This window comes from Andrena cerasifolii, chromosome 10 (assembly GCF_050908995.1).
Source record: "Andrena cerasifolii isolate SP2316 chromosome 10, iyAndCera1_principal, whole genome shotgun sequence".
NCBI classification, from domain to species: domain Eukaryota; kingdom Metazoa; phylum Arthropoda; class Insecta; order Hymenoptera; family Andrenidae; genus Andrena; species Andrena cerasifolii.
In genome coordinates, this window is record NC_135127.1 from 12,326,245 (window position 1) to 12,348,355 (window position 22,111).

At 36.1% G+C, this 22,111-nt stretch overlaps 5 protein-coding genes across 9 annotated transcripts; 2 read left to right on the forward strand and 3 right to left on the reverse strand.

Annotated features, from left to right (window-relative positions):
- Positions 1-25: 25 nt before the first annotated feature.
- Positions 26-4,371, reverse strand: Mms19 (MMS19 nucleotide excision repair protein). Its single transcript, XM_076822218.1, has 9 exons — positions 4,235-4,371; positions 3,716-3,954; positions 3,309-3,641; positions 2,060-2,654; positions 1,707-1,988; positions 911-1,632; positions 582-839; positions 352-516; positions 26-288 (listed from the first exon to the last, which is right to left on the reverse strand). Exons 1-9 carry the CDS (start codon positions 4,329-4,331, stop codon positions 91-93), a joined length of 2,889 nt encoding a protein of 962 aa, XP_076678333.1. The 5' UTR covers positions 4,332-4,371; the 3' UTR covers positions 26-90.
- LOC143374259 (heme A synthase COX15) lies at positions 4,235-12,680 on the reverse strand. Its single transcript, XM_076822246.1, has 7 exons — positions 12,510-12,680; positions 12,234-12,379; positions 11,999-12,155; positions 11,797-11,923; positions 11,458-11,590; positions 10,763-11,387; positions 4,235-10,681 (listed from the first exon to the last, which is right to left on the reverse strand). Exons 3-7 carry the CDS (start codon positions 12,152-12,154, stop codon positions 10,427-10,429), a joined length of 1,296 nt encoding a protein of 431 aa, XP_076678361.1. The 5' UTR covers position 12,155; positions 12,234-12,379; positions 12,510-12,680; the 3' UTR covers positions 4,235-10,426.
- Positions 4,661-10,323, forward strand: LOC143374266 (ubiquitin domain-containing protein 1). Of its 4 annotated transcripts, none has more exons than XR_013086631.1 (5): positions 4,661-4,802; positions 5,267-5,626; positions 5,721-5,839; positions 6,768-7,003; positions 9,880-10,323. XR_013086631.1 is itself a non-coding variant. In XM_076822265.1 (4 exons), the coding sequence occupies exons 1-4, from the start codon at positions 4,721-4,723 to the stop codon at positions 6,927-6,929; spliced, it is 723 nt and encodes a 240-aa protein (XP_076678380.1). In that variant the 5' UTR covers positions 4,661-4,720; the 3' UTR covers positions 6,930-9,207. The 4 variants fall into 4 exon arrangements, 1 of the variants encoding a protein (XP_076678380.1); XR_013086629.1 differs by lacking the exon at positions 9,880-10,323 and adding an exon at positions 7,324-9,207; XR_013086630.1 differs by lacking the exon at positions 9,880-10,323 and adding an exon at positions 9,069-9,207.
- Positions 12,681-17,050: 4,370 nt separating the features above from the next.
- On the forward strand, positions 17,051-19,602 carry LOC143373717 (palmitoyltransferase ZDHHC16). Of its 2 annotated transcripts, XM_076821207.1 has the most exons (7): positions 17,054-17,186; positions 17,302-17,790; positions 17,865-18,012; positions 18,142-18,451; positions 18,539-18,729; positions 18,805-19,115; positions 19,212-19,602. In XM_076821207.1, exons 2-7 carry the CDS (start codon positions 17,744-17,746, stop codon positions 19,300-19,302), a joined length of 1,098 nt encoding a protein of 365 aa, XP_076677322.1. In that variant the 5' UTR covers positions 17,054-17,186; positions 17,302-17,743; the 3' UTR covers positions 19,303-19,602. The 2 variants fall into 2 exon arrangements, with proteins under 2 accessions (XP_076677323.1, XP_076677322.1); XM_076821208.1 differs by lacking the exon at positions 17,865-18,012 and having other exon boundaries at positions 17,051-17,186; positions 18,135-18,451.
- On the reverse strand, positions 19,030-21,674 carry LOC143373715 (mite allergen Der f 3). The gene is made up of 5 exons (XM_076821203.1): positions 21,378-21,674; positions 20,740-21,156; positions 20,393-20,663; positions 20,075-20,316; positions 19,030-19,970 (listed from the first exon to the last, which is right to left on the reverse strand). Exons 1-5 carry the CDS (start codon positions 21,454-21,456, stop codon positions 19,636-19,638), a joined length of 1,344 nt encoding a protein of 447 aa, XP_076677318.1. The 5' UTR covers positions 21,457-21,674; the 3' UTR covers positions 19,030-19,635.
- Positions 21,675-22,111: the final 437 nt, after the last annotated feature.

The following is a 22,111-nucleotide window of genomic DNA, read 5'->3' on the forward strand; positions in this document are numbered from 1 at the left end:
GTTATAAAACATAAAAACACATGTATGCATTTGCAAGTTGTAAAATATTTTATTGTACTTAATCTAATATCGTTCAAAATAAACAGATCACTATTCTTTACTCCCTCCTGGTGCGCCAACCAAGAACCACTGTGTTCTCGCTTTTACAGCAGCTTTTCGGACCAAACGTTTCCGATCATCAATCGAAACCGCTAATACTTCTAACACATCCTGTTTGTACGTATTAATTAAAACCGTTGGATAAACGTAATAATTTGTTAAACACTCTAAAGCCGCTATTCTGACCCTCTGAAATGTTTAATAATATCAGGGACATAAAATGATACATACTATAAGAAAGTTGTGAGTTACCATTGTTCTATAACTGGACAACTTCAGAAATCTTGGAATAAAACATTGTGCTTTGTCACAGAAAATAACATGTTTGGTCTCCAGTAGAAATTTCAACGTTATTAATGTTGAAAAGACTAATTGCTCGTTATGAAGAGATAAAGATTCTATCAATAGTGGAACCAACTGAAAAAAAGATATACGTATCATTGAGTTAGTTTATAATAAGTATATTAATATCTAACTAATACCTTCGTTAAGTGCATCATGAGAAGTTCCACAGGTACTTCTTCTAACAGGTGTACCAGCGCAGTTAAGTAGTTCTTTCTCGAGGAATTTTCAAATTCATGATTTTTTCTAATTAAATGCTCGAATACCCTTTGTTTATAAAAGATTTTGATGTCACAGAAATTCTCTTTCACTAAAGCATCCTCCTGCTTGTTCGTTAATATTTTATATTTCTGAGCAATATATTCACCCACTTGAATATGTCTGAAGGTATTTGTCAACTACAAAAAAAAGTTAAGACATAAATTATGCATAAATTATTTAACAAAAATTATCAGCAATTGTTACATACTTCGTCCAAAAAGAGACCCACATCGCAAGAACCTTTCGTAATTATGGCTTTCGTTAACCATATTTGCAAAGAAGCCGTCGCTTGCTGTACATCAATATCAATGTCTGATTGTAAATTATTAGTTATCTTTTCTTTAAAGTATAATAGAAGACGTTTAGAACATTCATCGTTATCATTCATTTTGTTTAGCACAATAGCAATGAATTTACACGTTATAAGCCTTATATTTGAATGAGTACTGTTAATTGCTAAATCATACAAATTTTCTAATAACTTCGGGCTTATCGTTATATTAATATTTTGTCGTAAAGGAATGAAGATATTCATTACTAAGACAGTATCGATTACCGACACTTCGCCGCTTAAAATTGCAGCATATTTATTGACAATTTCTTTCTGTTCCTCAGACGTAAGATTTCTTACAATTAGTCGGCTAATATTTAAAATCGGATCTAATCTCTGATCCACTGGGCTGAGCCCGAAGGTCGTTAATTTCTCAATAATATTACACTTGCTATACAAATAATGTTGAACATCATAGTCAGCAGTATTTGTAGCAACCAGTCTGTGAAGACATGCTAAAGCTGTGAAACTTATTTCAAAATTCACAGCGTATACCTGCGATATAATGCGAGGAAGAACTTCGATACCACATTCGTATGTTTCAGCAGCAGCTGCTACTGCTTCCAACTTACGAACTTGTACTTCTATCGGTTCCTCGTCTGAAACATTAAACTTGTTAATAGTCACATATTCCAATTACAAGATATCGTAAAATTCAATTCTATTAATTTACCAGTATTTAAGGGAAACCTTTCCCTGATTAAAGCTGATATTTCGCGTGGATATAACGTAGCGAAAGTTAAAATAGATTCGTGACAGACCATTCTTAGTTCATTACAGCTAGTTTCAATCAGATTGCAAATTTTGTCATAAAATAAACTACGATGGACTTCATTCAAATACATCTTTTGAGCCGTCAACCCAAGTAATATTCTCGACTGTAGTTCCGCATGCTGTGTCGATAGCTCACTTAAATATAATTGTGGTATGTCCGTCCATGATAATTCTGGGATACCTTACATAAAATGTAGAATTAAAATATTTTTTAAAAGCATTTATCTTACAACATACGAAATGTGTACATACTCGAGATATTAAATCCATGATCGGAACTGATTTTAATAAAATTATTTAACGTTTCAAGTAAAGTAGTTTTATCAGTTATCGAAGTCTTTGTAGAATATTCGGCAAGACACAATGGTACTATTATTCGTAACACATGTACGCACGACTCTTTGTCAACCAATGCTACACATTCGAGCAATTTCACAGCGGGTCTAAATAAACTAAGTTGTACATCATGCAACGAGGACCGTACGTCTGCGATTATGTCATTAATAAAACTTTCACGAAGATTAGTATCGTCCGATAGAACTTCTATTATCGACGTGACCGTTTTCAAACTTGCGTTTTTCAATTCTAAGTCTCCACCTGGTATAATTTGTTTTCTCAAAGCTGACCATAACTCGGTCAAATACTTTTTAAGGCCATTTGTGCCAAAAATTTGTGCACCTTTGCATAACAGATTTAAAGAATCTAATTTGGCAACTTTAAGATTAGAGAACAATTTATCGATTACGAGCGGTATACAGAATTCGGCAAATTGCGGTACAGCGCAAAGACAAGGTGCTAATTTTTCTGCCAAATCGTCACGTGTTACTCCTACTCCCTCTGATCCGGACTGAAAAGTGTCAAGTCAAATTATAATTAACATTCGAAAATGGTGGACAATTAAGGGGAGACCCCACCCTGAAGCCACTAACAAAAGACCAAGTTAGGGATTTTTTTGTTCGCATAAATAAAAATATAGGGCTTGGATTTTTTTTATAGGTTTAAAGCAATCTTTATTTTGCTGGAAAAAATGATATATAAACAGGAATATATTATCTATCACCTAACGTAGGAATTTTTAAATAAAAATAAATTTCAATTATTCGATTTTTTGCAAGCATTTCAGTACAAATTTTTATGTAAAAAATTAAAGTCAATTCTTCAAACTGCTATAATTTTCAAAATAATTCGAATTTTGCAAAACCATATTCCTGATTATATATATTTTTGCATTTCCATCTCAGATGATCCAAACATTCCCGGGAGTGTGGGCCAGTTTCTGTACAGTGCTCCAGGAAATCATTTTGTTCACCGCCATTTTGTATATTTTTTCATAAAAAAAAAATTTCAAGCAAAATAACGATTGCTTTAAAACTATATAAAAAAAATCCAAGCTCTATATTTTTATTTATACAAACAAAAAAATCCGTAACTTGGTTTTTTGTTAGTGGTTTCAGGGTGGAGTCCCCACACCCTTAAGATCATAATTAGTTGGTCTAATTACAGGATTGAAGTCAACTGGAAAATAACATGCAATGACTTCAAACATTTCTTCGGTTAAGTGGCCTAGTGGGAATTCTCTCATGAAACGTGGAAGTATACTATATAGTAGCATAAGATTTCTAGGATCTCGTTCTCCATCAATAGCAGTAATGATTCCATACACAAAATCTGGCCCCATAGCTTTCAAGTCTTCTATTCTGTTTTGTAATAATGTCGTAAATATTAGATATATGTTACGACGATCAGACAATAATTGAGATTGGCATTGAACGTTTTCAAAAAGAAGTCTAAGTAAACGTTCGGGTGAATCCCGAGGCAATTGATTCATTTGAACCTGAAACAATAATGTAACACTATTTACTTACTACATTTGGGCAAAGTTATACGACATAATACCCCAAGACTTACAGTTGCCAAAATTCCCTTTAACACTGCTGGTATAGTACTATGATGATCTTTAAGTCTATCGCAGTAGAATGATGTTATAAAATGCAGTTCAGTTTCGTTAAAATAATCTTTCGGCAAATAGTACAAAATAATAGAAAGGGTATCGATGCCCTTCTCCCGCATAGAGACATCTTTGTCAGTCAAGAGAGGTCCGAGCTCTTCCACAACCATACAAAACTTCACGTGCCCATATTTTATTTCTAAATAAATATAAATGATTGTGAATACTCTGGATTATATATTCTGAGAACAGTGAACAGAGGATGTACAAACAAACAGGATTGATTTCAAATCAATATTCTATTGAATTCCAAGTGACATTATCGTAAATCAGTGAAATAATTATTTCATATTTCAATTTCAAATAAACTTTGCCCGTGCTGACAATACATTCACTGTTTACACTTGTATCTGTGTGTGTGATGTTTGTATTCGCTTCAAGTATCAAGGTCGAAGACAATTATGGTAATTAATACACACCTGAGGCGATCTCTTGGCATGTTGCATTCAGTGTTTCGTTTTCTTTGACAGCAGTAAGAAATCTCTCTTTAAACTCGGTACTTGTGAGTGAAGCCATCACAAACCATGCCTCCCTGCTGTGTGTTACTTAACCTCAGCGTGAAAAGCAAACTGTACTTCTATTGAGTTTGATTATAATTGACGTGCTCACCGCAAGTTGTTAGATGTTATTTGTTCAGTCGACGAGTGTTTAGATATTATCGTTAAGTCATGTATAATATTTATCGAGGGTTTCGGCCGTACAGTTGGTTCTGTTTAACTTATCGTTAGATATCCATCAGATATCCATTTACGTGAGCTTTAATGTTGTAGGTTAGGTTACCGAAAGATTCGATTTTAGCGCCCCTAATGGTACCGATTTGTAATCTAATGGGGAAGATGGACGAAAATGGCATGCGAGGTGTTGTTAAATTTCAGTGAAATGTTTGGTCACTCCAGCCACCTAGGATGGGAGGCTGCATAGGTATAACGAGGGCAAGAAACGCCTCCGTCGATGACACTACGGGAAATTCGACGAGGGTAAACTCCGGTAAATATCTACTCGTAATTAAATGCGCAGAAACTGCGATCAACAGCAGGCTAACCTTGAAGACCACCAGCTTTTTCTCTTACCTTCGTACCTAAATAGTAGCTTGTATTGCGCGTTCTGCCTTGGTATTTGCATGTTATTTCTTACGCGTATATCAAGTAATTTAACGTCATTACGTGCATCGTGAACGCTGCTGCTTTCAAACAAAAGATTTCCCCTGTGATTTTACATTTATCAATTCCGTTTGTTTTCGGTAAATATTTAAGTTACAGGATTGTTTGTCAGGCAACTTACCGAACTTTGTAATTCGGATGTCTTACGCTGAAAACTATGAAATAAATCATTGACTTTTGAGACTCGAAGTGTCCATTCCTCTTGCCCTTTGATGCCTATTCGTCAATTCTGTAGATTAGCATATCTTGTGTTTAACCATGGTACCCTAAAGGTAAGCTTCGTTTAAACAGGAAATTCAAGAAAAAATCATCCACTATGTCACGAAGTAATTAGATGGAAATCGGATGTACCTTTGACAGAAGGTCAGCTAAGAAGTAAAAGGGATGAATTCTGGGATACAGCACCAGCGTTTGACGGCCGTAAAGAAATATGGGATGCCTTAAGAGCCGGAGCAACTGCAGCGGAAGCTCAAGATTATCAGTTAGCACAGGCTATATTAGATGGAGCTAATATCTCTGTGCCAAATGGCTTTTTAACAGAATGTTACGATGAGTTGGGAACTAGATATCAAGTTCCTATTTACTGCTTATCTTATCCAATTAATATCGTGAAAGAGGATAATGGAAGAGACTCCCCTGCCGATTGTTCAGGTGATAAAATCAGCTTCTACTAATTTTTAACAGTACTTCTATACCGTGAAGAATGAAAATCAGTTGTAACATTTCTATCATTAATTATTTGCAGAACCTGTTGATAGCGGAGTTGAACAGACGTTAAAGCTTAGATTATCGACTACATTAGGTGAAGTTAAATTGCCTGTTTATAGCAAAGATACTATCATTACTGCTAAAAAGAAATTGCAGGTGTGTATAGGATTTTTCACAATCATAGGGGTCATCCTTAAATTATGTAAGGCTTTTTTGGGGGGGGGGGGTGGCGAATTTCTTGCGTTTTCTTACAAGGGGGGGGGGGAGTCAAGTAGCGTCTTATGTAATATTTTTTCACCTAATTTTCAATAAATACAAATTCTGTCATTAATATTCCAGAAAAGTAGTATTAGTTTAAATTTCCCGAAACCGAGTTAAATGAATTACAGTGGCGGACGACAGAAAGTTTACACCCTTTAAAATCGTATAACTTTTTTAGAATTGTTCCAAATGATTTAAGTTTTTTTCAGAAGCTAGAAGGATTAGTTTGTTAAGTGACGCGTTTCGTCTTTTTGAGAAAAAAATTGTAATTGTGGGAATAGCGAGAAAAAAATAGTAAAGGCCGTTTTTCCAACTTTTTTTCTGAACCCGTAATGAAAATTCAAAAAACCCGTTTGTAACAAACGTTTAAATATCTCAGAATAAGGTCGAAAATCGCTGATTTCGGAATTTCGCGATTTTTTAATTTTCATTACAGGTTTAGAAAAAAAAGTTGGAAAAGAAAGCGACCTTTACTATTTCTTTTCGCTATTCAGGTCAATTACAATTTTTTTCAAGACGACAAAACGCATCACTCAGCAAACTAATCTTAGCTTCTCAAGAAAACTCAAGTGGTTTGGACAAATTCTAAAAAAGTTATGCGATTTTAAAGGGTGTAAACTTTCTGTCGTCCGCCACTGTGTATAAACCTTTAAAAGAGTTTTAATAACTGAAAAAATTAAATGTAAAAAATATTATGTAAGTAGGGGGTTGGAATATAAAATCTTACGAATTCGCCAAAATTATCCTTACGTAATTTAAGGACGGCCCCATACGATACGTCGACGGTGCTTGATAATTTTCTTAACGATATTGTTGTTAATAGAGTCAAGAAGGGCTAGAGCCATCTCGTCAGAGGTGGTTCTTTGGTGGCAAATTATTAGGCGATAAAATGCACATAGAAGAAGCAAAGATACAACCTGGTTATGTAATACAAGTAATTGTGAATCCAGAGAAATTGGATGACAGTCCAATGAAAACAAGCTGAACTAATCTACACGTGAGATACGAGTCACATTGAACCAACTACTTTCTAATAAGCACATTCTTACATATGTTCAAGTAAGAATACACTTTTTTTTTAATTTTATATTGTATCATTGTTAAGGGTAGAGCAGCAATTCTGGAAGTGATTTTTTACAATAAAATACACTTAAACGTTACTCTCGTAATACACGTAAATATTGTAAGAATACTATTGCGTTTAAATTATGGGTTGTGATTATTTAATTTTTGTTAATTTATGCTAGCTCGAAAGGAAACAAATTTAAAAGTGTTAACTACACACAGGAATAAACTACTAGAGAATTCCAATTAATATTTATGATTATTTTGAAAAGATATGAGAAAATATTGGTTTTGTAACGATACTTAATTCATAGGAAAAAGAAAAAGGATGATTATAGTCTAATTCCGATATTGTAATACTTATTTGTTACTACCAACGAAGGTGCTGGTGCTGTAACACTTTGAAAGAACTAAGTATACATCTAAAAATTATTCTGTGCTGCTTATTGAACCATGTTGCATAATTATATGATCTAAGGAGTAAGTCATACAGTTAAAGAGGATTGTAATAATATGAAGAATAACACAAATATTCAATATAAAAACATTAATGGACAATAGCGAAAGAAAGAACAAGATATACTTTGCTTGTTAAACTGCATTTTCTCATTTTCTGTAGAAAATCATCACCGAAGCTTCTTTTTCTTTTGAATTTCAAAGAAATACTTATAAATGTTCACTAGGATCAAATGAGAAAGAACAACTAGTAATATCTTGTGTTATTTTTACATGATATGTAGGGCATATATTTTTTCAAGTTCTTTTTTTTTGACTCGGTTCTCTAAAGTTCTTTCTATCGATTATAAATGTTTATAAGTTTGCATTATTTCATAAGAGTAGATGTTTGGCCTATCAATGGCCTGAAAATTACGATTCCTTCCTGTAAGTACTAATAGGATACTGTATAAGATCTTCACAGCCGAATAATGCGCAGAAAAGAAAAGATAAGACTAATATTCACATACATGTGATGCAGAATGTATTATTTTTTCACAATTTTATCGGCATTATCGGTTTCACATCTGCGTTCTTTATATTTATGACGGAATCTTTCCTGGCACTGAATGTCTACTTCTGCACCACATGTTGCACGAAAGAAAAATCGTCTGAAGCTGAAGTATATCTATACAAAAGTGTCATACTATACGTGTGAATTTATTGACTCTACTAATACGGCGGTGATAAAGTTTGTTTCTTATATGCATTGATCATAAAATTATAATATATACTATCGTTGCGTGTGCGTGTATGTATAACATATAATATATAAAGCGTATATGTATACAGATACATATATCAGTTTCCCCATTATTCTCGATTTGAGTGTGAAAACAAAAATATTTAATCTCACGAATAATTTATTTACGAATCGGATAATTCTGTTCGAGTACCGATAATATAAACGATCGAGATATCGTTAAAAGTACAGATAAAAACGTGCGTGAAATGCTGTTCATATATAAACAACTAATTGTTATATTATCTATGATGCATTTCTTCGATACGCTATAAATTGCAGTGCAAATAAAGGGAGCACTTATTTTCGATCTACGTAAATATATATATATATACGATTCTTCTGTCTCTCTACTAGATCATTGTGTTCAAAAATTGTAACTCCTTTGTACAAAGCAGTAGATGTGTTTGTAAAATATGGCGCGTCAACAATATACAATTACAAGGTACTTCGGTCCGATTAAACGTACAGTGTACACGATTCGTTGGTAAGACAGTAACGCAATACATATAAAGTATTACTTTGCGTATTATTTAAGTCTATAGACACCCAAACTGAAATAATAATTTTGCATTTATGGAGAGACACAAGTTACCAGAAGCTAATTAAGACGTATATGATTTTTAATGGAATGACAAATACTATCAGACTGATATTAATTTTGCAATGTATAGAATTTGGGTTACCTCGTAGCATATTCTGGATGATATTCAAACTAACGCGGAAACGTTATTTCGCGCATAGTATTGATCGAACTGTATATCCTTTTGCACATAGCGGCACAAAGGTTTTAATATAAATGTTGAATTTTCTTTTTTTCAGTGATGTAATTTCTATTCGCATGAACGATGCAAAACATTTTTCTTTAATACTCATGTCCATATAATAATGAATAAAAAATGTGATGCTGCGCAATTGCCATATAAGAAAATGAAAATGAACATGAAAATGAACATGAAAATGAGAATGAGTGTAAATAAAAAAACGTTACAATAATGAAAGTGCAATTCAAAATGCCTAATAAATATTGCTGCTGCTTAATATTAATATTGTTATGTTGGACCAATGCATACAGGGCGTTTTAAACAAAGAAGAAAATAGAGAAAAAAACGAAAAAAAATCAAAGATCGACTGATTGGAGGTCAGATAGCACAACTGCCAGTAAAATAAAGCTGAATTCACTGTGTTGCTAATCACAAATTATTAGAAGATACGATATAAAAGAGGTTTTGGAATGCTAACAAAAATATTACTGTAATTAGATAGCAATTATCAATTAAGCAAGGTTTACACATTTTTTAAACTTATTAAATGAGTAATATTACTTATTAAAGCTGATTTTTTAAATTAGGTGCCAGTACTAACATCATTTAACATTTGACATATGCCGAAAAACACATGGAAAAAGCAAATGATGTTAGTAGTCAGTTTACATTGATTTTACAATCTAGCGGTACAATTCTGTCAGGTCCATAACATGTAATTGTAATGGAAATTACACTGTTTATACAAATACTATATGGTCTGTTTACTATTAATTTAAGATAGTTATTTATTTGTTCTTGGTAAATAAGAAATTAAATATACTTACAAACAATATAAGATTACTTAAACTTTGATATTCTGATTGTAGGTATAAGTCTCACGAGCAAAACTGAGGTAACTCGGAATGTAAGAAGTCTAAGGACTGTCTCTCGCTGTCCAGTTACCCAATGGTATGCGTCAACAATTCCCTCCCAATTGCCGGGGGAACTCCTTGGAACAAGTAAGCACTCACCCGATCACTCACTCACGTGCACCACGCACAAAACGCGCAGAGTACCTTCACTCTGTAGCCCGTACTCGTTGACGGTCCGGTCGGTTGGGCACTGCCAGAAGTCCTGCAGAAAGTAGAAGGGATAGGTTGCTGGTGGGGATCCACCCTACTCCACAGGCTTTCCCATTCTTCTCTCGCCCATCTCCTTCAGTTTTGCTCGCGAGATTTCTACGTTACTTTAAGATAAACACATGTAAATTAATTTCTATGAATATTGATTATTGATAATGCATTGTCAAATAAAGCATAATGTTGTGAAAATGCTGTGGCTTTCTTCAATCAGTTCCTAATTTCTACGAGAAAACCAAATATTAATAACACCACAGAGCTTAACAATTTACAAACGTTACGTTTATTTCTAACTTCACTTAACAACATATTTTAAATACTTTAATTCGTGGCACAACCAAATCATTGCACTTAAGACGATAAGGCTACCAGATTGATGCGATGCGGCTAATACTAATGGCACGTGATACACTAATGTCGAAATTCCTAATAGTACTTGTAGATAGCCTGCGCAGAGAACAGCAGCCGCGGCTTTCTTTGCATTCCCAGGAAGTCTGTGGCTACGAGACGCTATCCCAATATAAGTTATTAATGATAAAGTGACAACTCCCTGTAAGCAATAATGTATGTATATTTATACATTGCAGTACTGGCGATCCATTTAATGTTTAATTTCATTTCTAGAACGTACCAGAATTCGGTGATCAAATTGTACAGCGGTCGGATTTTCGGTAAAGTTTTTCCACTTGGGTGATATCGCGATCATATCGTCCGGTATCCATTTATTTGCCATTTTCGGGAACGTGTTATAGATAAGACCTGCGTCCATCCCTGCTACAAACGCTCCAGACATAGCAGTAAGAAAAACCAATCCTTTCGTGGAATGAACTAACGTCCTAAATCTGTTTAGCTTGCGTTTTACATCGTTGATATTAACATTAGAATGATTAAGGTCTAGTTTCTGAGCAGGCAGCAAGTAACTTAAAGCGTTATATAAGAATCCTGTGTATATAATAAATGCCATTCCTAAATGCGCGGCTAAACGATACTGCGAGACACGGGGAACGTCCGATGGTTCCACGAAACGATCTTCCAAGCCAGATTTAACCATGTACCAACCCATAAATCCTTGTAAACCGATTAACGATCCCAAAACAAGTACTCTGGTTTTCATCCCGGGTTTTAGCATACCTTTTGCCCAGAAGTAGGTCGCTGGTATTATGAATACAGTGCCTATCAAACGTCCCCACATTCTATGCATGTATTCCATCCACCAAATGCGTTTAAATTCTTTCAATGTCATGTTCTGATTATTACTATAATTAAGATTTACATGAAAATAATAGTTTGTGAAACTTTCATTCACCTCGTAGAATAAAGTCTCACATTTTGTATTCAGGGAATTGTTTGTAGCGCTCAAATTCTGCGTGCCAATCGCTTTCGGTAGTAGGCATCTTTTCGCCGAGTAATTTCCAAGTGACCATAGATAGACCTGACTCTGTAAGCCTCGTTACACCTCCTAAATACACAGGAAAGGAGAAACATTTTTTTGTGAATAATTTTCTAATAAATTTTATTCGTGTGGCGACATATATTATGGTTCTATAGAAAATATTTGGTAAAGAAATTGTACGAGTTTTAACAATTACTTTCCATAAGTTTCGTCGGTAACAACTTTTATCACTGAACGAACACAGAAATAAAGTATCAAGTAACTGATTATACCTAAAACTACAGCTATGAAAACCATGCCACTGCAGGTTAGCATCCATTTCCCTACAATTTTGTCTGATTTGCGGGCTGATTTTGATGCAAAACTTAAAGCTATAGCGCTCCCCTGTCTATGTACATTCTGAAAATAACATTAAGTAATTCAAAACTATAAGTCGTTCTATAATTGATTTGAAATGTATAAACCATGTAATACCTTATTTCCATAAATAGAACGTCCTTCCATTAGTATAAATGCCTTATCCTTAATTGTTGATTTTGGAACGCACGTATATAAGCTTTGAACCGTTGGTAAAAATCTTGTACTGCTCCTTCTAACCGTTGAGGTACAATATCTTAGTAAACCGAACATGCTAAAAAAGATTTAAAATTAAAGAAGTGATTTCACATTTACTTGTGGATATTATAAGTACATCTATATATTTACTCACATTGAAATGCTAAGTGTTCAACAACTTTTGGGCACCGCTAATACGAGTCTGATGACTTCTTTACAAGATACTCACAGTAGTTGAATCTTTAATAAATGTTTCATCTACTTTTGTCCTTCCATGCTAGAATGTAGATTCAAAACTACCTGCATGTTATTAACAATTAGTTTGATTGCAACTGATTAACTACAGTAACTACACAGTAACATTTACTGATCACGGTTAAAATAGATATGACGAATTATGGATTTTTCTACAACCAATTTATCTACTTACAATTCCGAATGAATGTATAGATTTATAGACCCCTGACTATTTCCTGCAATACGTTTTCCAGCAATCATTTATACAATAATCAAAGTCTATTTATTATGGTAAAAAGCTACTTTAAGTTTTTAATACTGCGAGCCATCTATCGAAAGGTGACCAAGACTGGTGCCCTCATAACCCTCATTTGAAAAATTACCTACTATTTAATTCTAAAATCACAGCGAGGTATGTATATGTAGGAGTCCTATAAGTACCTCGTCCGTGATAAAATCTAACTTTATAAAAAAAAATTATATATTTTTGTCAACTTCTTTCGACAACGTTTAAATTTTACGTTTCATATATTTTGAATTACCGACCACGATCCCTACTACATTCTCCCAGAGTTGGCTTTTGGACCAGGAAATTCTCCCGAGTTAATAAGAATACATGATACTAAAGGAGGTGGCACGGCTGAGCTGTGCGAGAGAGCGAGAGCGCTAGCGCGTGCAACAAGGAGGGAGATAGGTGGAGCGTGCGAGAGAGAGCGCTAGTGTGCGCGACAAGGAGGGAGATAGAATTATTACACAGTCACTGGAAATTCACGAATTTCTCATTTCCTGCACATATTTTATGAACTTTTAGAGTCGCCTCTCAAAGAATAGACCCTTGGCTACTTTCCTATGTGGTCTTTGCGCAGATTTTGATTACAATTAATTAGTTATTAACGGTTCTTTGAGACGATGACGAGAACAATGCCGCGGTCCTATGTAGGCACTCAAGCTTCGTCGATTGTTGGTGCATTTTCTAGATGTAATTTATCAACTTTTGCAGTTTCATCTTACAGTATGGACCCTTGGCTACTTTCCTACGTGATAGTTGTAATGATTCCGATTACAATTAAGCAGCTATGAAGAGTTTTTGGACAGAGATACAAGTCTCTCGCCGCGGTTAGTGAATGCATACTTTGTTTAAGGATTTTCGATCTTTTCAAAATGATTTATACATTTGTACAACTGGATTTGAGACTATAGTGTTGTGACAACGTTCAGTAATCACTCGTATGCGTTTTATTCACGAATCGATACATAGTTACTAATAAAAAAGCCTTTTATATAGGTTACATTACCGTCCGCGATCCCTACATTATCCACAAGAAGTTCCCGAGTGTGCTGTTTGGACCAGGAAATTCGCCGAGTGAATAGGAATACATGATACTAAAAGAGGTGGCACGGCTGAGCTGAGCGAGAGAGAAAGGAATAGTGCGCGACAAGGAGGGCGATAGGTGGCGTGCGCGAGAGAGAGCGCTAGTGTGCGCGACAAGGAGGGAGATAGAAATATTACGCAGTCACTGGAAATTCACTAATTTCTCATTTCCTGCACATATTTTATGAACTTTTAGAGTCGCCTCTCAAAGAATAGACCCTTGGCTACTTTCCTATGTGATCTTTGCGCAGATTTTGATTACAATTAATTAGTTATTAACGGTTCTTTGAGACGATGACGAGAACAATGGCGCCGTCCTATGTAGGCACTCAAGCTTCGTCGATTGTTGGTGCATTTTCTAGATGTAATTTATCAATTTTTGCAGTTTCATCTTACAGTATGGACCCTTGGCTACTTTCCTACGTAATAGTTGTAATGATTCCGATTACAATTAAGCAGCCATGAAGAGTTTTTGGACAGAGTTACCAGTCTCTCGCCGCGGTCCTATGTAGGCACTCAAGCTTCGTCGATTGTTGGTGCATTTTCTAGATGTAATTTATCAACTTTTGCAGTTTCATCTTACAGTATGGACCCTTGGCTACTTTCCTACGTGATAGTTGTAATGATTCCGATTACAATTAAGCAGCTATGAAGAGTTTTTGGACAGAGATACAAGTCTCTCGCCGCGGTTAGTGAATGCATACTTTGTTTAAGGATTTTCGATCTTTTCAAAATGATTTATACATTTGTACAACTGGATTTGAGACTATAGTGTTGTGACAACGTTCAGTAATCACTCGTATGCGTTTTATTCACGAATCGATACATAGTTACTAATAAAAAAGCCTTTTATATAGGTTACATTACCGTCCGCGATCCCTACATTATCCACAAGAAGTTCCCGAGTGTGCTGTTTGGACCAGGAAATTCGCCGAGTGAATAGGAATACATGATACTAAAAGAGGTGGCACGGCTGAGCTGAGCGAGAGAGAAAGGAATAGTGCGCGACAAGGAGGGCGATAGGTGGCGTGCGCGAGAGAGAGCGCTAGTGTGCGCGACAAGGAGGGAGATAGAAATATTACGCAGTCACTGGAAATTCACTAATTTCTCATTTCCTGCACATATTTTATGAACTTTTAGAGTCGCCTCTCAAAGAATAGACCCTTGGCTACTTTCCTATGTGATCTTTGCGCAGATTTTGATTACAATTAATTAGTTATTAACGGTTCTTTGAGACGATGACGAGAACAATGGCGCCGTCCTATGTAGGCACTCAAGCTTCGTCGATTGTTGGTGCATTTTCTAGATGTAATTTATCAATTTTTGCAGTTTCATCTTACAGTATGGACCCTTGGCTACTTTCCTACGTAATAGTTGTAATGATTCCGATTACAATTAAGCAGCCATGAAGAGTTTTTGGACAGAGTTACCAGTCTCTCGCCGCGGTCCTATGTAGGCACTCAAGCTTCGTCGATTGTTGGTGCATTTTCTAGATGTAATTTATCAACTTTTGCAGTTTCATCTTACAGTATGGACCCTTGGCTACTTTCCTACGTGATAGTTGTAATGATTCCGATTACAATTAAGCAGCTATGAAGAGTTTTTGGACAGAGATACAAGTCTCTCGCCGCGGTTCGTGAATGCATACTTTGTTTAAGGATTTTCGATCTTTTCAAAATGATTTATACATTTGTACAACTGGATTTGAGACTATAGTGTTGTGACAACGTTCAGTAATCACTCGTATGCGTTTTATTCACGAATCGATACATAGTTACTAATAAAAAAGCCTTTTATATAGGTTACATTACCGTCCGCGATCCCTACATTATCCACAAGAAGTTCCCGAGTGTGCTGTTTGGACCAGGAAATTCGCCGAGTGAATAGGAATACATGATACTAAAAGAGGTGGCACGGCTGAGCTGAGCGAGAGAGAAAGGAATAGTGCGCGACAAGGAGGGCGATAGGTGGCGTGCGCGAGAGAGAGCGCTAGTGTGCGCGACAAGGAGGGAGATAGAAATATTACGCAGTCACTGGAAATTCACTAATTTCTCATTTCCTGCACATATTTTATGAACTTTTAGAGTCGCCTCTCAAAGAATAGACCCTTGGCTACTTTCCTATGTGATCTTTGCGCAGATTTTGATTACAATTAATTAGTTATTAACGGTTCTTTGAGACGATGACGAGAACAATGGCGCCGTCCTATGTAGGCACTCAAGCTTCGTCGATTGTTGGTGCATTTTCTAGATGTAATTTATCAACTTTTGCAGTTTCATCTTACAGTATGGACCCTTGGCTACTTTCCTACGTAATAGTTGTAATGATTCCGATTACAATTAAGCAGCCACGAAGAGTTTTTGGACAGAGATACAAGTCTACCGCCGCGTTTAGTGAATGCACACTTTCTTCAAGGATTCTCGACCTTTTCAAAATGATTTATAAATTTCTACAATATAGTCTTGTGACAACGTTCAGTAATCACTCTTATGCGTTTTATTTACGAATCGATACATAGTTACTAATAAAAAAGCCTTTTATATAGGTTACATTACCGACCGCGATCCCTACATTATCCACAAGAAGTCCCTAAGTTGGCTATTCCGACCAGGAAATTCGCTCGAGGTAATAGGAGTACATGATACTAAAAGAGGTGGCACGGCCGAGCTGTGCGAGAGAGAGCGCTAGCGTGTGCGACAAGGAAAGAGATAGGTGAAGCGTGCGAGAGAGAGCGCTAGCGTGTGCGACAAGGAGAGAGATAGGTGAAGCGTGCGAGAGAGAGCGCTAGCGTGTGCGACAAGGAGGGAGATAGGTGGAGCGTGCGAGAGAGAACACTAGCGTGTGCAACAAGGAGGGAGATAGGTGGAGCGTGCGAGAGAGAACGCTAATCCGTGCGACAAGGAGGGAGATAGCTCGCTCAGCTCGAGCGTGCTACCTTCACTAGTATCATGTACTCCTATTAACTTTGCAGAATTTCCTGGCCCAAAAGCCAACTCGAGGATAATGCAGGGGATCGTGGTTGGTCGTAATGCAGGACGTTTGAATGCTGTGGAACTAATTGGAACTTCGAAAGACGAATAGTAAATACCTACTTACCAGTGCAATAAATACGTGCTGATGATCGTGAGAAAAAAAGAATTTTTATTGAATCATTATATTGGAAAATACAATATGTAATATATATATATATATACACACCATAAAAAAACATTTTGAAATATATACATATATATGCAGGGTGTCGAACTTGGCGTTCATGTACTTGGCGTCGAGGAGACGCTACCGTCTCTCTAAATATGCAAGAACGTGCAGATTCATTTATCTATTTACTACTCCAAGTCTCAGCTCTGACACAGAGGCACTGCAAGCGTTCGCGCAAGGTGCTTGTGGTGGACCAGTACATTTATTAATTGGTTTCTTTGCTACGATTATGCATTGGTCCAAGCCAAATGCCATTAGCACGTACTCCACTATGGGACTAACTCCGACTAACCGCAGGTATTTCGCATTCCGCCCACGCAGTTTTCGTTTCTTATAATTCATAATTCTACTGATTACTTATATGCTGCAAAGTACAAATAAGATTCTCTTATTCATATATGTATATGTACAGATTCACCTTCAGCACCTACAGTAAACGCAATGAAATCCTACGTTGAATTTAGTATTTAACAGTGGCCTAAAATATCCCTACACGAAATGCGGGTCGATACTTTCGCTGCCGCAGTAGCGTGGAATCACGCCAATGACAGGGAACGAATGTAGACTTTGAACGCAAAATGTCGTCTGCCAGTTAAAGAGTTGGAGGTTGATTAAAGTAATCGTTATCAGTAGTTCGAGCCGATAAGTGTAGGAGAATATTTGGCTAATGTTCCGGAAAGAGAGGACGCTCGCAGTTACACGGCAGACTGTAGATTTCTAATGTAACATTCATCACGATGGCGTGTAACATATCGCGTAGCAATTAACCAATCGGTACTTAGAGTAATCGCGTTCGTAGATACAGTTTTATTTTTCAAATTACTATGAAATTCTAAAAAGAATAATAAACGAAAATGGTGAGAATAAAGTGGTCGTTGACAAAGGCTCCAAACATGCTTAAGTAAGTCTCTGAAAGTAACGGAAGTAATCCTTATTTATTCGAATGCATCATTATAACATCCGTTTTGTTTTCAGACTTAATTTGAAACAAAAATGGTGGCGTCTTCAAATCATTATAAAATCTTTATTTTACAATAACTTCTTGAATTGGAGTTATGTTTGCGATATTCTTTTGGAGCCAATGTTTTGGTTTGTAGAAAATTTCACTGCCTGTCTAGGACCGGTAATTACTTTTGCCCAGTCATATTTACATTATAATTTACTTGCTAACATTCACACAATTACCTAATTGGTCTTGTAAAAAGAGGCTTGTATCGTTGACAATGTATTTACTAAGCTTGTCAGTTCACAGGTATTCGTAGTAATGGTAAGCCTTTTAACGGCAAGTATCGTGTACATCTCGTACTACATCGGCCTACCATATTGGTGGGAAAAGAGCCCCCCGATTACAATAATTCTCCTACTGGTTGGAAATTGGCTGCTAGTGAATGTATGCTTTCACTATTACATGGGAGTGAACGTTCCAGCTGGTTATCCACCGCAAGGTAGTCTTATTCCAGAAGCCGTCAGCATTTGTAAAAAGTGTATCAAACCAAAACCACCCAGGACGCATCATTGTTCTGTGTGCAATAAATGCATTCTTAAGATGGATCATCATTGTCGTATCCTTTCAGAAAAAACGTTCATTTGGCTTGCAGTAAATAATATATTTGTGTACATTGTTGTAAGCTTCCTGATCTAAGCAATAGCATGGCTGAATAACTGTGTTGGTCATTACAATCACAGACACTTTTTCCAATACATGGCTTTCACGGTGCTCGGCATTCTATTTATCATGCTGTTTGGTGTTGAAATAGCATATCAGGAGTTTTTCCCGGCACAGGACCCAGAATTAGATGGTCATCCAGTACGCATTAATAATTCGGAAATAATTCCTGTGGTAAGATTCCTTATGATAAATGGTAGTTTAAAACGGAATCGCTATACTCGCTATATTCCGCCGTCTCTATCTTAGACCGAATCATTGGACCGTTTAACCGAAGAAGAATTGGCTGAAATAGCTAAGCAAGCTGCGGATACGAACGCTAAAGACTGGAGACGAAGGCTTATAGTATTTGCGGCATTAATTTGCATAGCTACTTTCGCGGCATTGGGAGCGTTAACGTGGTGGCATGCGGGTCTTATCACTAGAGGGGAGACAAGCATAGAGGCGCGTATAAACAACACCGAATCACAAAAATATAAAGCACTTGGAAAAATATATCAGAACCCATACAATTTCGGACCAAGACAAAACTGGAAGCTGTTCTTAGGTACAATCGACAGGTAATTAGGATATTATTTCCGTAAGATAATTCTTAATACATGAAAATTCAACGCGCTGCTGTACCGCTCTTTCGTCTTTCGTCTTTTCAATTGCAGAAGTTGGTGGTACATATTTTTTCCATCAAATCACGGCCCATACGGATACGGACTTACATGGAAAACCATTCACGATACAAAGATACCTTGAGTCTCTAACAAACTTTAAGCTCTTTCTAGTCAAACTACAATCATTTAGTATTCCATACAATTTTGCGTGCCGCGTACATTAATCGTTACGAAATATTTTCGACGAATTACAAAGTTACACCGACATATGCATACATGCAATAATCTCGGCGTCAATGAAGATACTTCTAAAAGACATATACCATTATCTTAAATGTACATTTGTTAAGTAACATTAATATTAAATGTATTTTAAACTTTTAATGTTTAAATCACTCGGGTCAATGGCAGAAAAAATAAACCAAGTTTTTTATCTTTGCAAGTCGACGCGTACGTTGATATCGAGAGATTAAGTTTATGGCCAAACAATATCCTCTATCCAATTCAAATAATGCGACACCCTTGTATACACTCCAGGTATGTCGACACTTGCGCAACCTATTCCAAAGCTAGTGACGCCTATTACTTCATAAAGACATGAAGTGTTTGAAGCGATTATTTGTAACGGGCCTCCCGAATCTCCTTGACACGTATCTTTCTTCCAACCACCACGAGGATCTCCAGCGCAAATCATGCTCGGTGAAATTCCGTATGGTAATCGTGATGAGTTACCATGCTTTATTAGACAGCTTAGATTGTCAATAATATCAAGCTCAGCCTTTAGTAGTTGATTACTTATATCGCCCTCATCTGCAAGTACATTACTGGTGTTCAGATGTATTTCTCTGAATACGACTGTACATACGAAAATATCCTAATATCATAAAAGTCGTTTAATGATAGCTTAAACTTACAAAATTTAATATGACCCCAACCGCTCACCCATCCTTTCGGAGGTACGGTATCAAATGACTGATACAAACAGGCAGGTCTTATATTTTGATCAAACTTAATAACTGTATTTAATTTTACAACGCCTATATCAGCGTAATTAGCAGGAGGCTTGTAATCTGGATGATATTTTAAGTCAGTAATCAAAGCTTTGATACCATGATTGTCTCTTAAATCATGGAAACCAACACGAGCATCTGTCAAACTTTCATTAAATTATTCTTATATCAAGTACATTTATAAGAGTAATCTATATCAATAAATAGAGCATAGAATAATACTTTGATCCGGTAATGCAATGCGCCGCGGTAAGTACCCATACTGGCGAAATGAGTGTGCCGCCACATATAAGTGTGAATGTTCCTTCTGTGGTTCTGGAACCTAGAGCTACCATATGAGGAAACTCGCCTGGAGAAGCTATAGTACCTCCAACAACAAGTTGATTCTCCCTTGTGCATATTTGACTTTCCACCTTGAAATCTTGCACAACTGCACCACTCAAAGGCGATATGTCTGTCGTCCTTACCATTTCTTTCTCGTATCTTTCACACACTGAAATATTAAGATTATAAATTCACATTGCAATTATTATTATTAGCAGTTACTCTCTCCACTTAAAAATACTTACTAAGTTCTGACTTCGATTTTATATTTGTATCTGATGTTGTTTCATAATGAAGATTATCCAAAGATGATAACTGCTTCTTTGATCTGCTTAAATTAATACTTGAACTATTCCAGAATGCATTAAACGTAGCTTGCAAAAAAGGATTATGATTACTAAAGGCAACATTTCTATCCGCTACTACCGTTGTATCATCTACAGATGAAGCTTGATTCTGATTACTGTCACTATTGGGGAGTGACCAGGTGGGTTTGCTAGTATACGATAAGAATGGATTTCCTCCATTTGCGGTGACGGTCGTAGTACGATTGTCAAGGAACAGATTATTATTAATATTCTCGGCGGTGCTTTGAAGGAACGGATTTTTGCTAATGTTATCACTCAATTTCGCTGGACCAGGTTTATTTTTCTTCAGGTTCCCTAAAAATATATCCAGCTATATTTGCAGCTACTTAAGAAAAAATAAACCGAAAACAAAGCTGTACCAGAGGTCTTATAACAGTACGATTTAAAAGAAACCAATGTATAATTTACAACGAACGAGAGCTAAGAGTATAAAGCGTCACGACACCACACGAAACGAACATTCGATACCACAGGCAAAACTTGTGTATATTAAATTCAAGAATAGTATAATTAACCTGCACTTTTTGCAGACGACAACACAAACGCTACAGTAAACAATAAAAATATAGCGAGAACGTTAAGCCGAAATGCCATTGTTACAACGAGCAGAAGCGATCTTTTCCTGTACAAGTGTACACCGTGTACACGGATTCAAGTGGAATGAAAAAAGGAAAAAGATCATCTTCATCGCTGGCAGTTACTCGCCGGATAAAATACATTATTTCTCTATTGTCTCTATCACATTTCCATGTAGCTATCATTTAGTTTCAACGAATTACTGAGCGATGACATCGAAAAGCACATTTAATAAAAGTAATTTTTACGGATGCAGGGATCCAATCTGCGGATCGATCGTCAGTGAATAGATATCCGCACAAGTGTTTCATTGGTCCATCGAAGATTTTCCTTCTTTATTTCCGATATATATCGCATGACTGTACGATAAGTTATAAAAAGAGAGATTTTTCTGCCATTAAGCACTATTATGCCTCTCTGCAACGACGTATGTCCCTCGATTTATATAATTCCCAAGCACACAAGTACAAAGAGAAACAATAAATGAAAATAATACTATAATCTTAATAATTCGACGTATTACAAGACAATGGGTATTGTCAACTTCTCGACCTTTCAACCCCATTCCAATACTAAATTCAATTCGCCGCCCCCTTATATTTACACTGATAGGTACCGATTGGATGAAATGACAAATAGTTTGAAATAGAAAATTAAATAGATAGAGATAGTA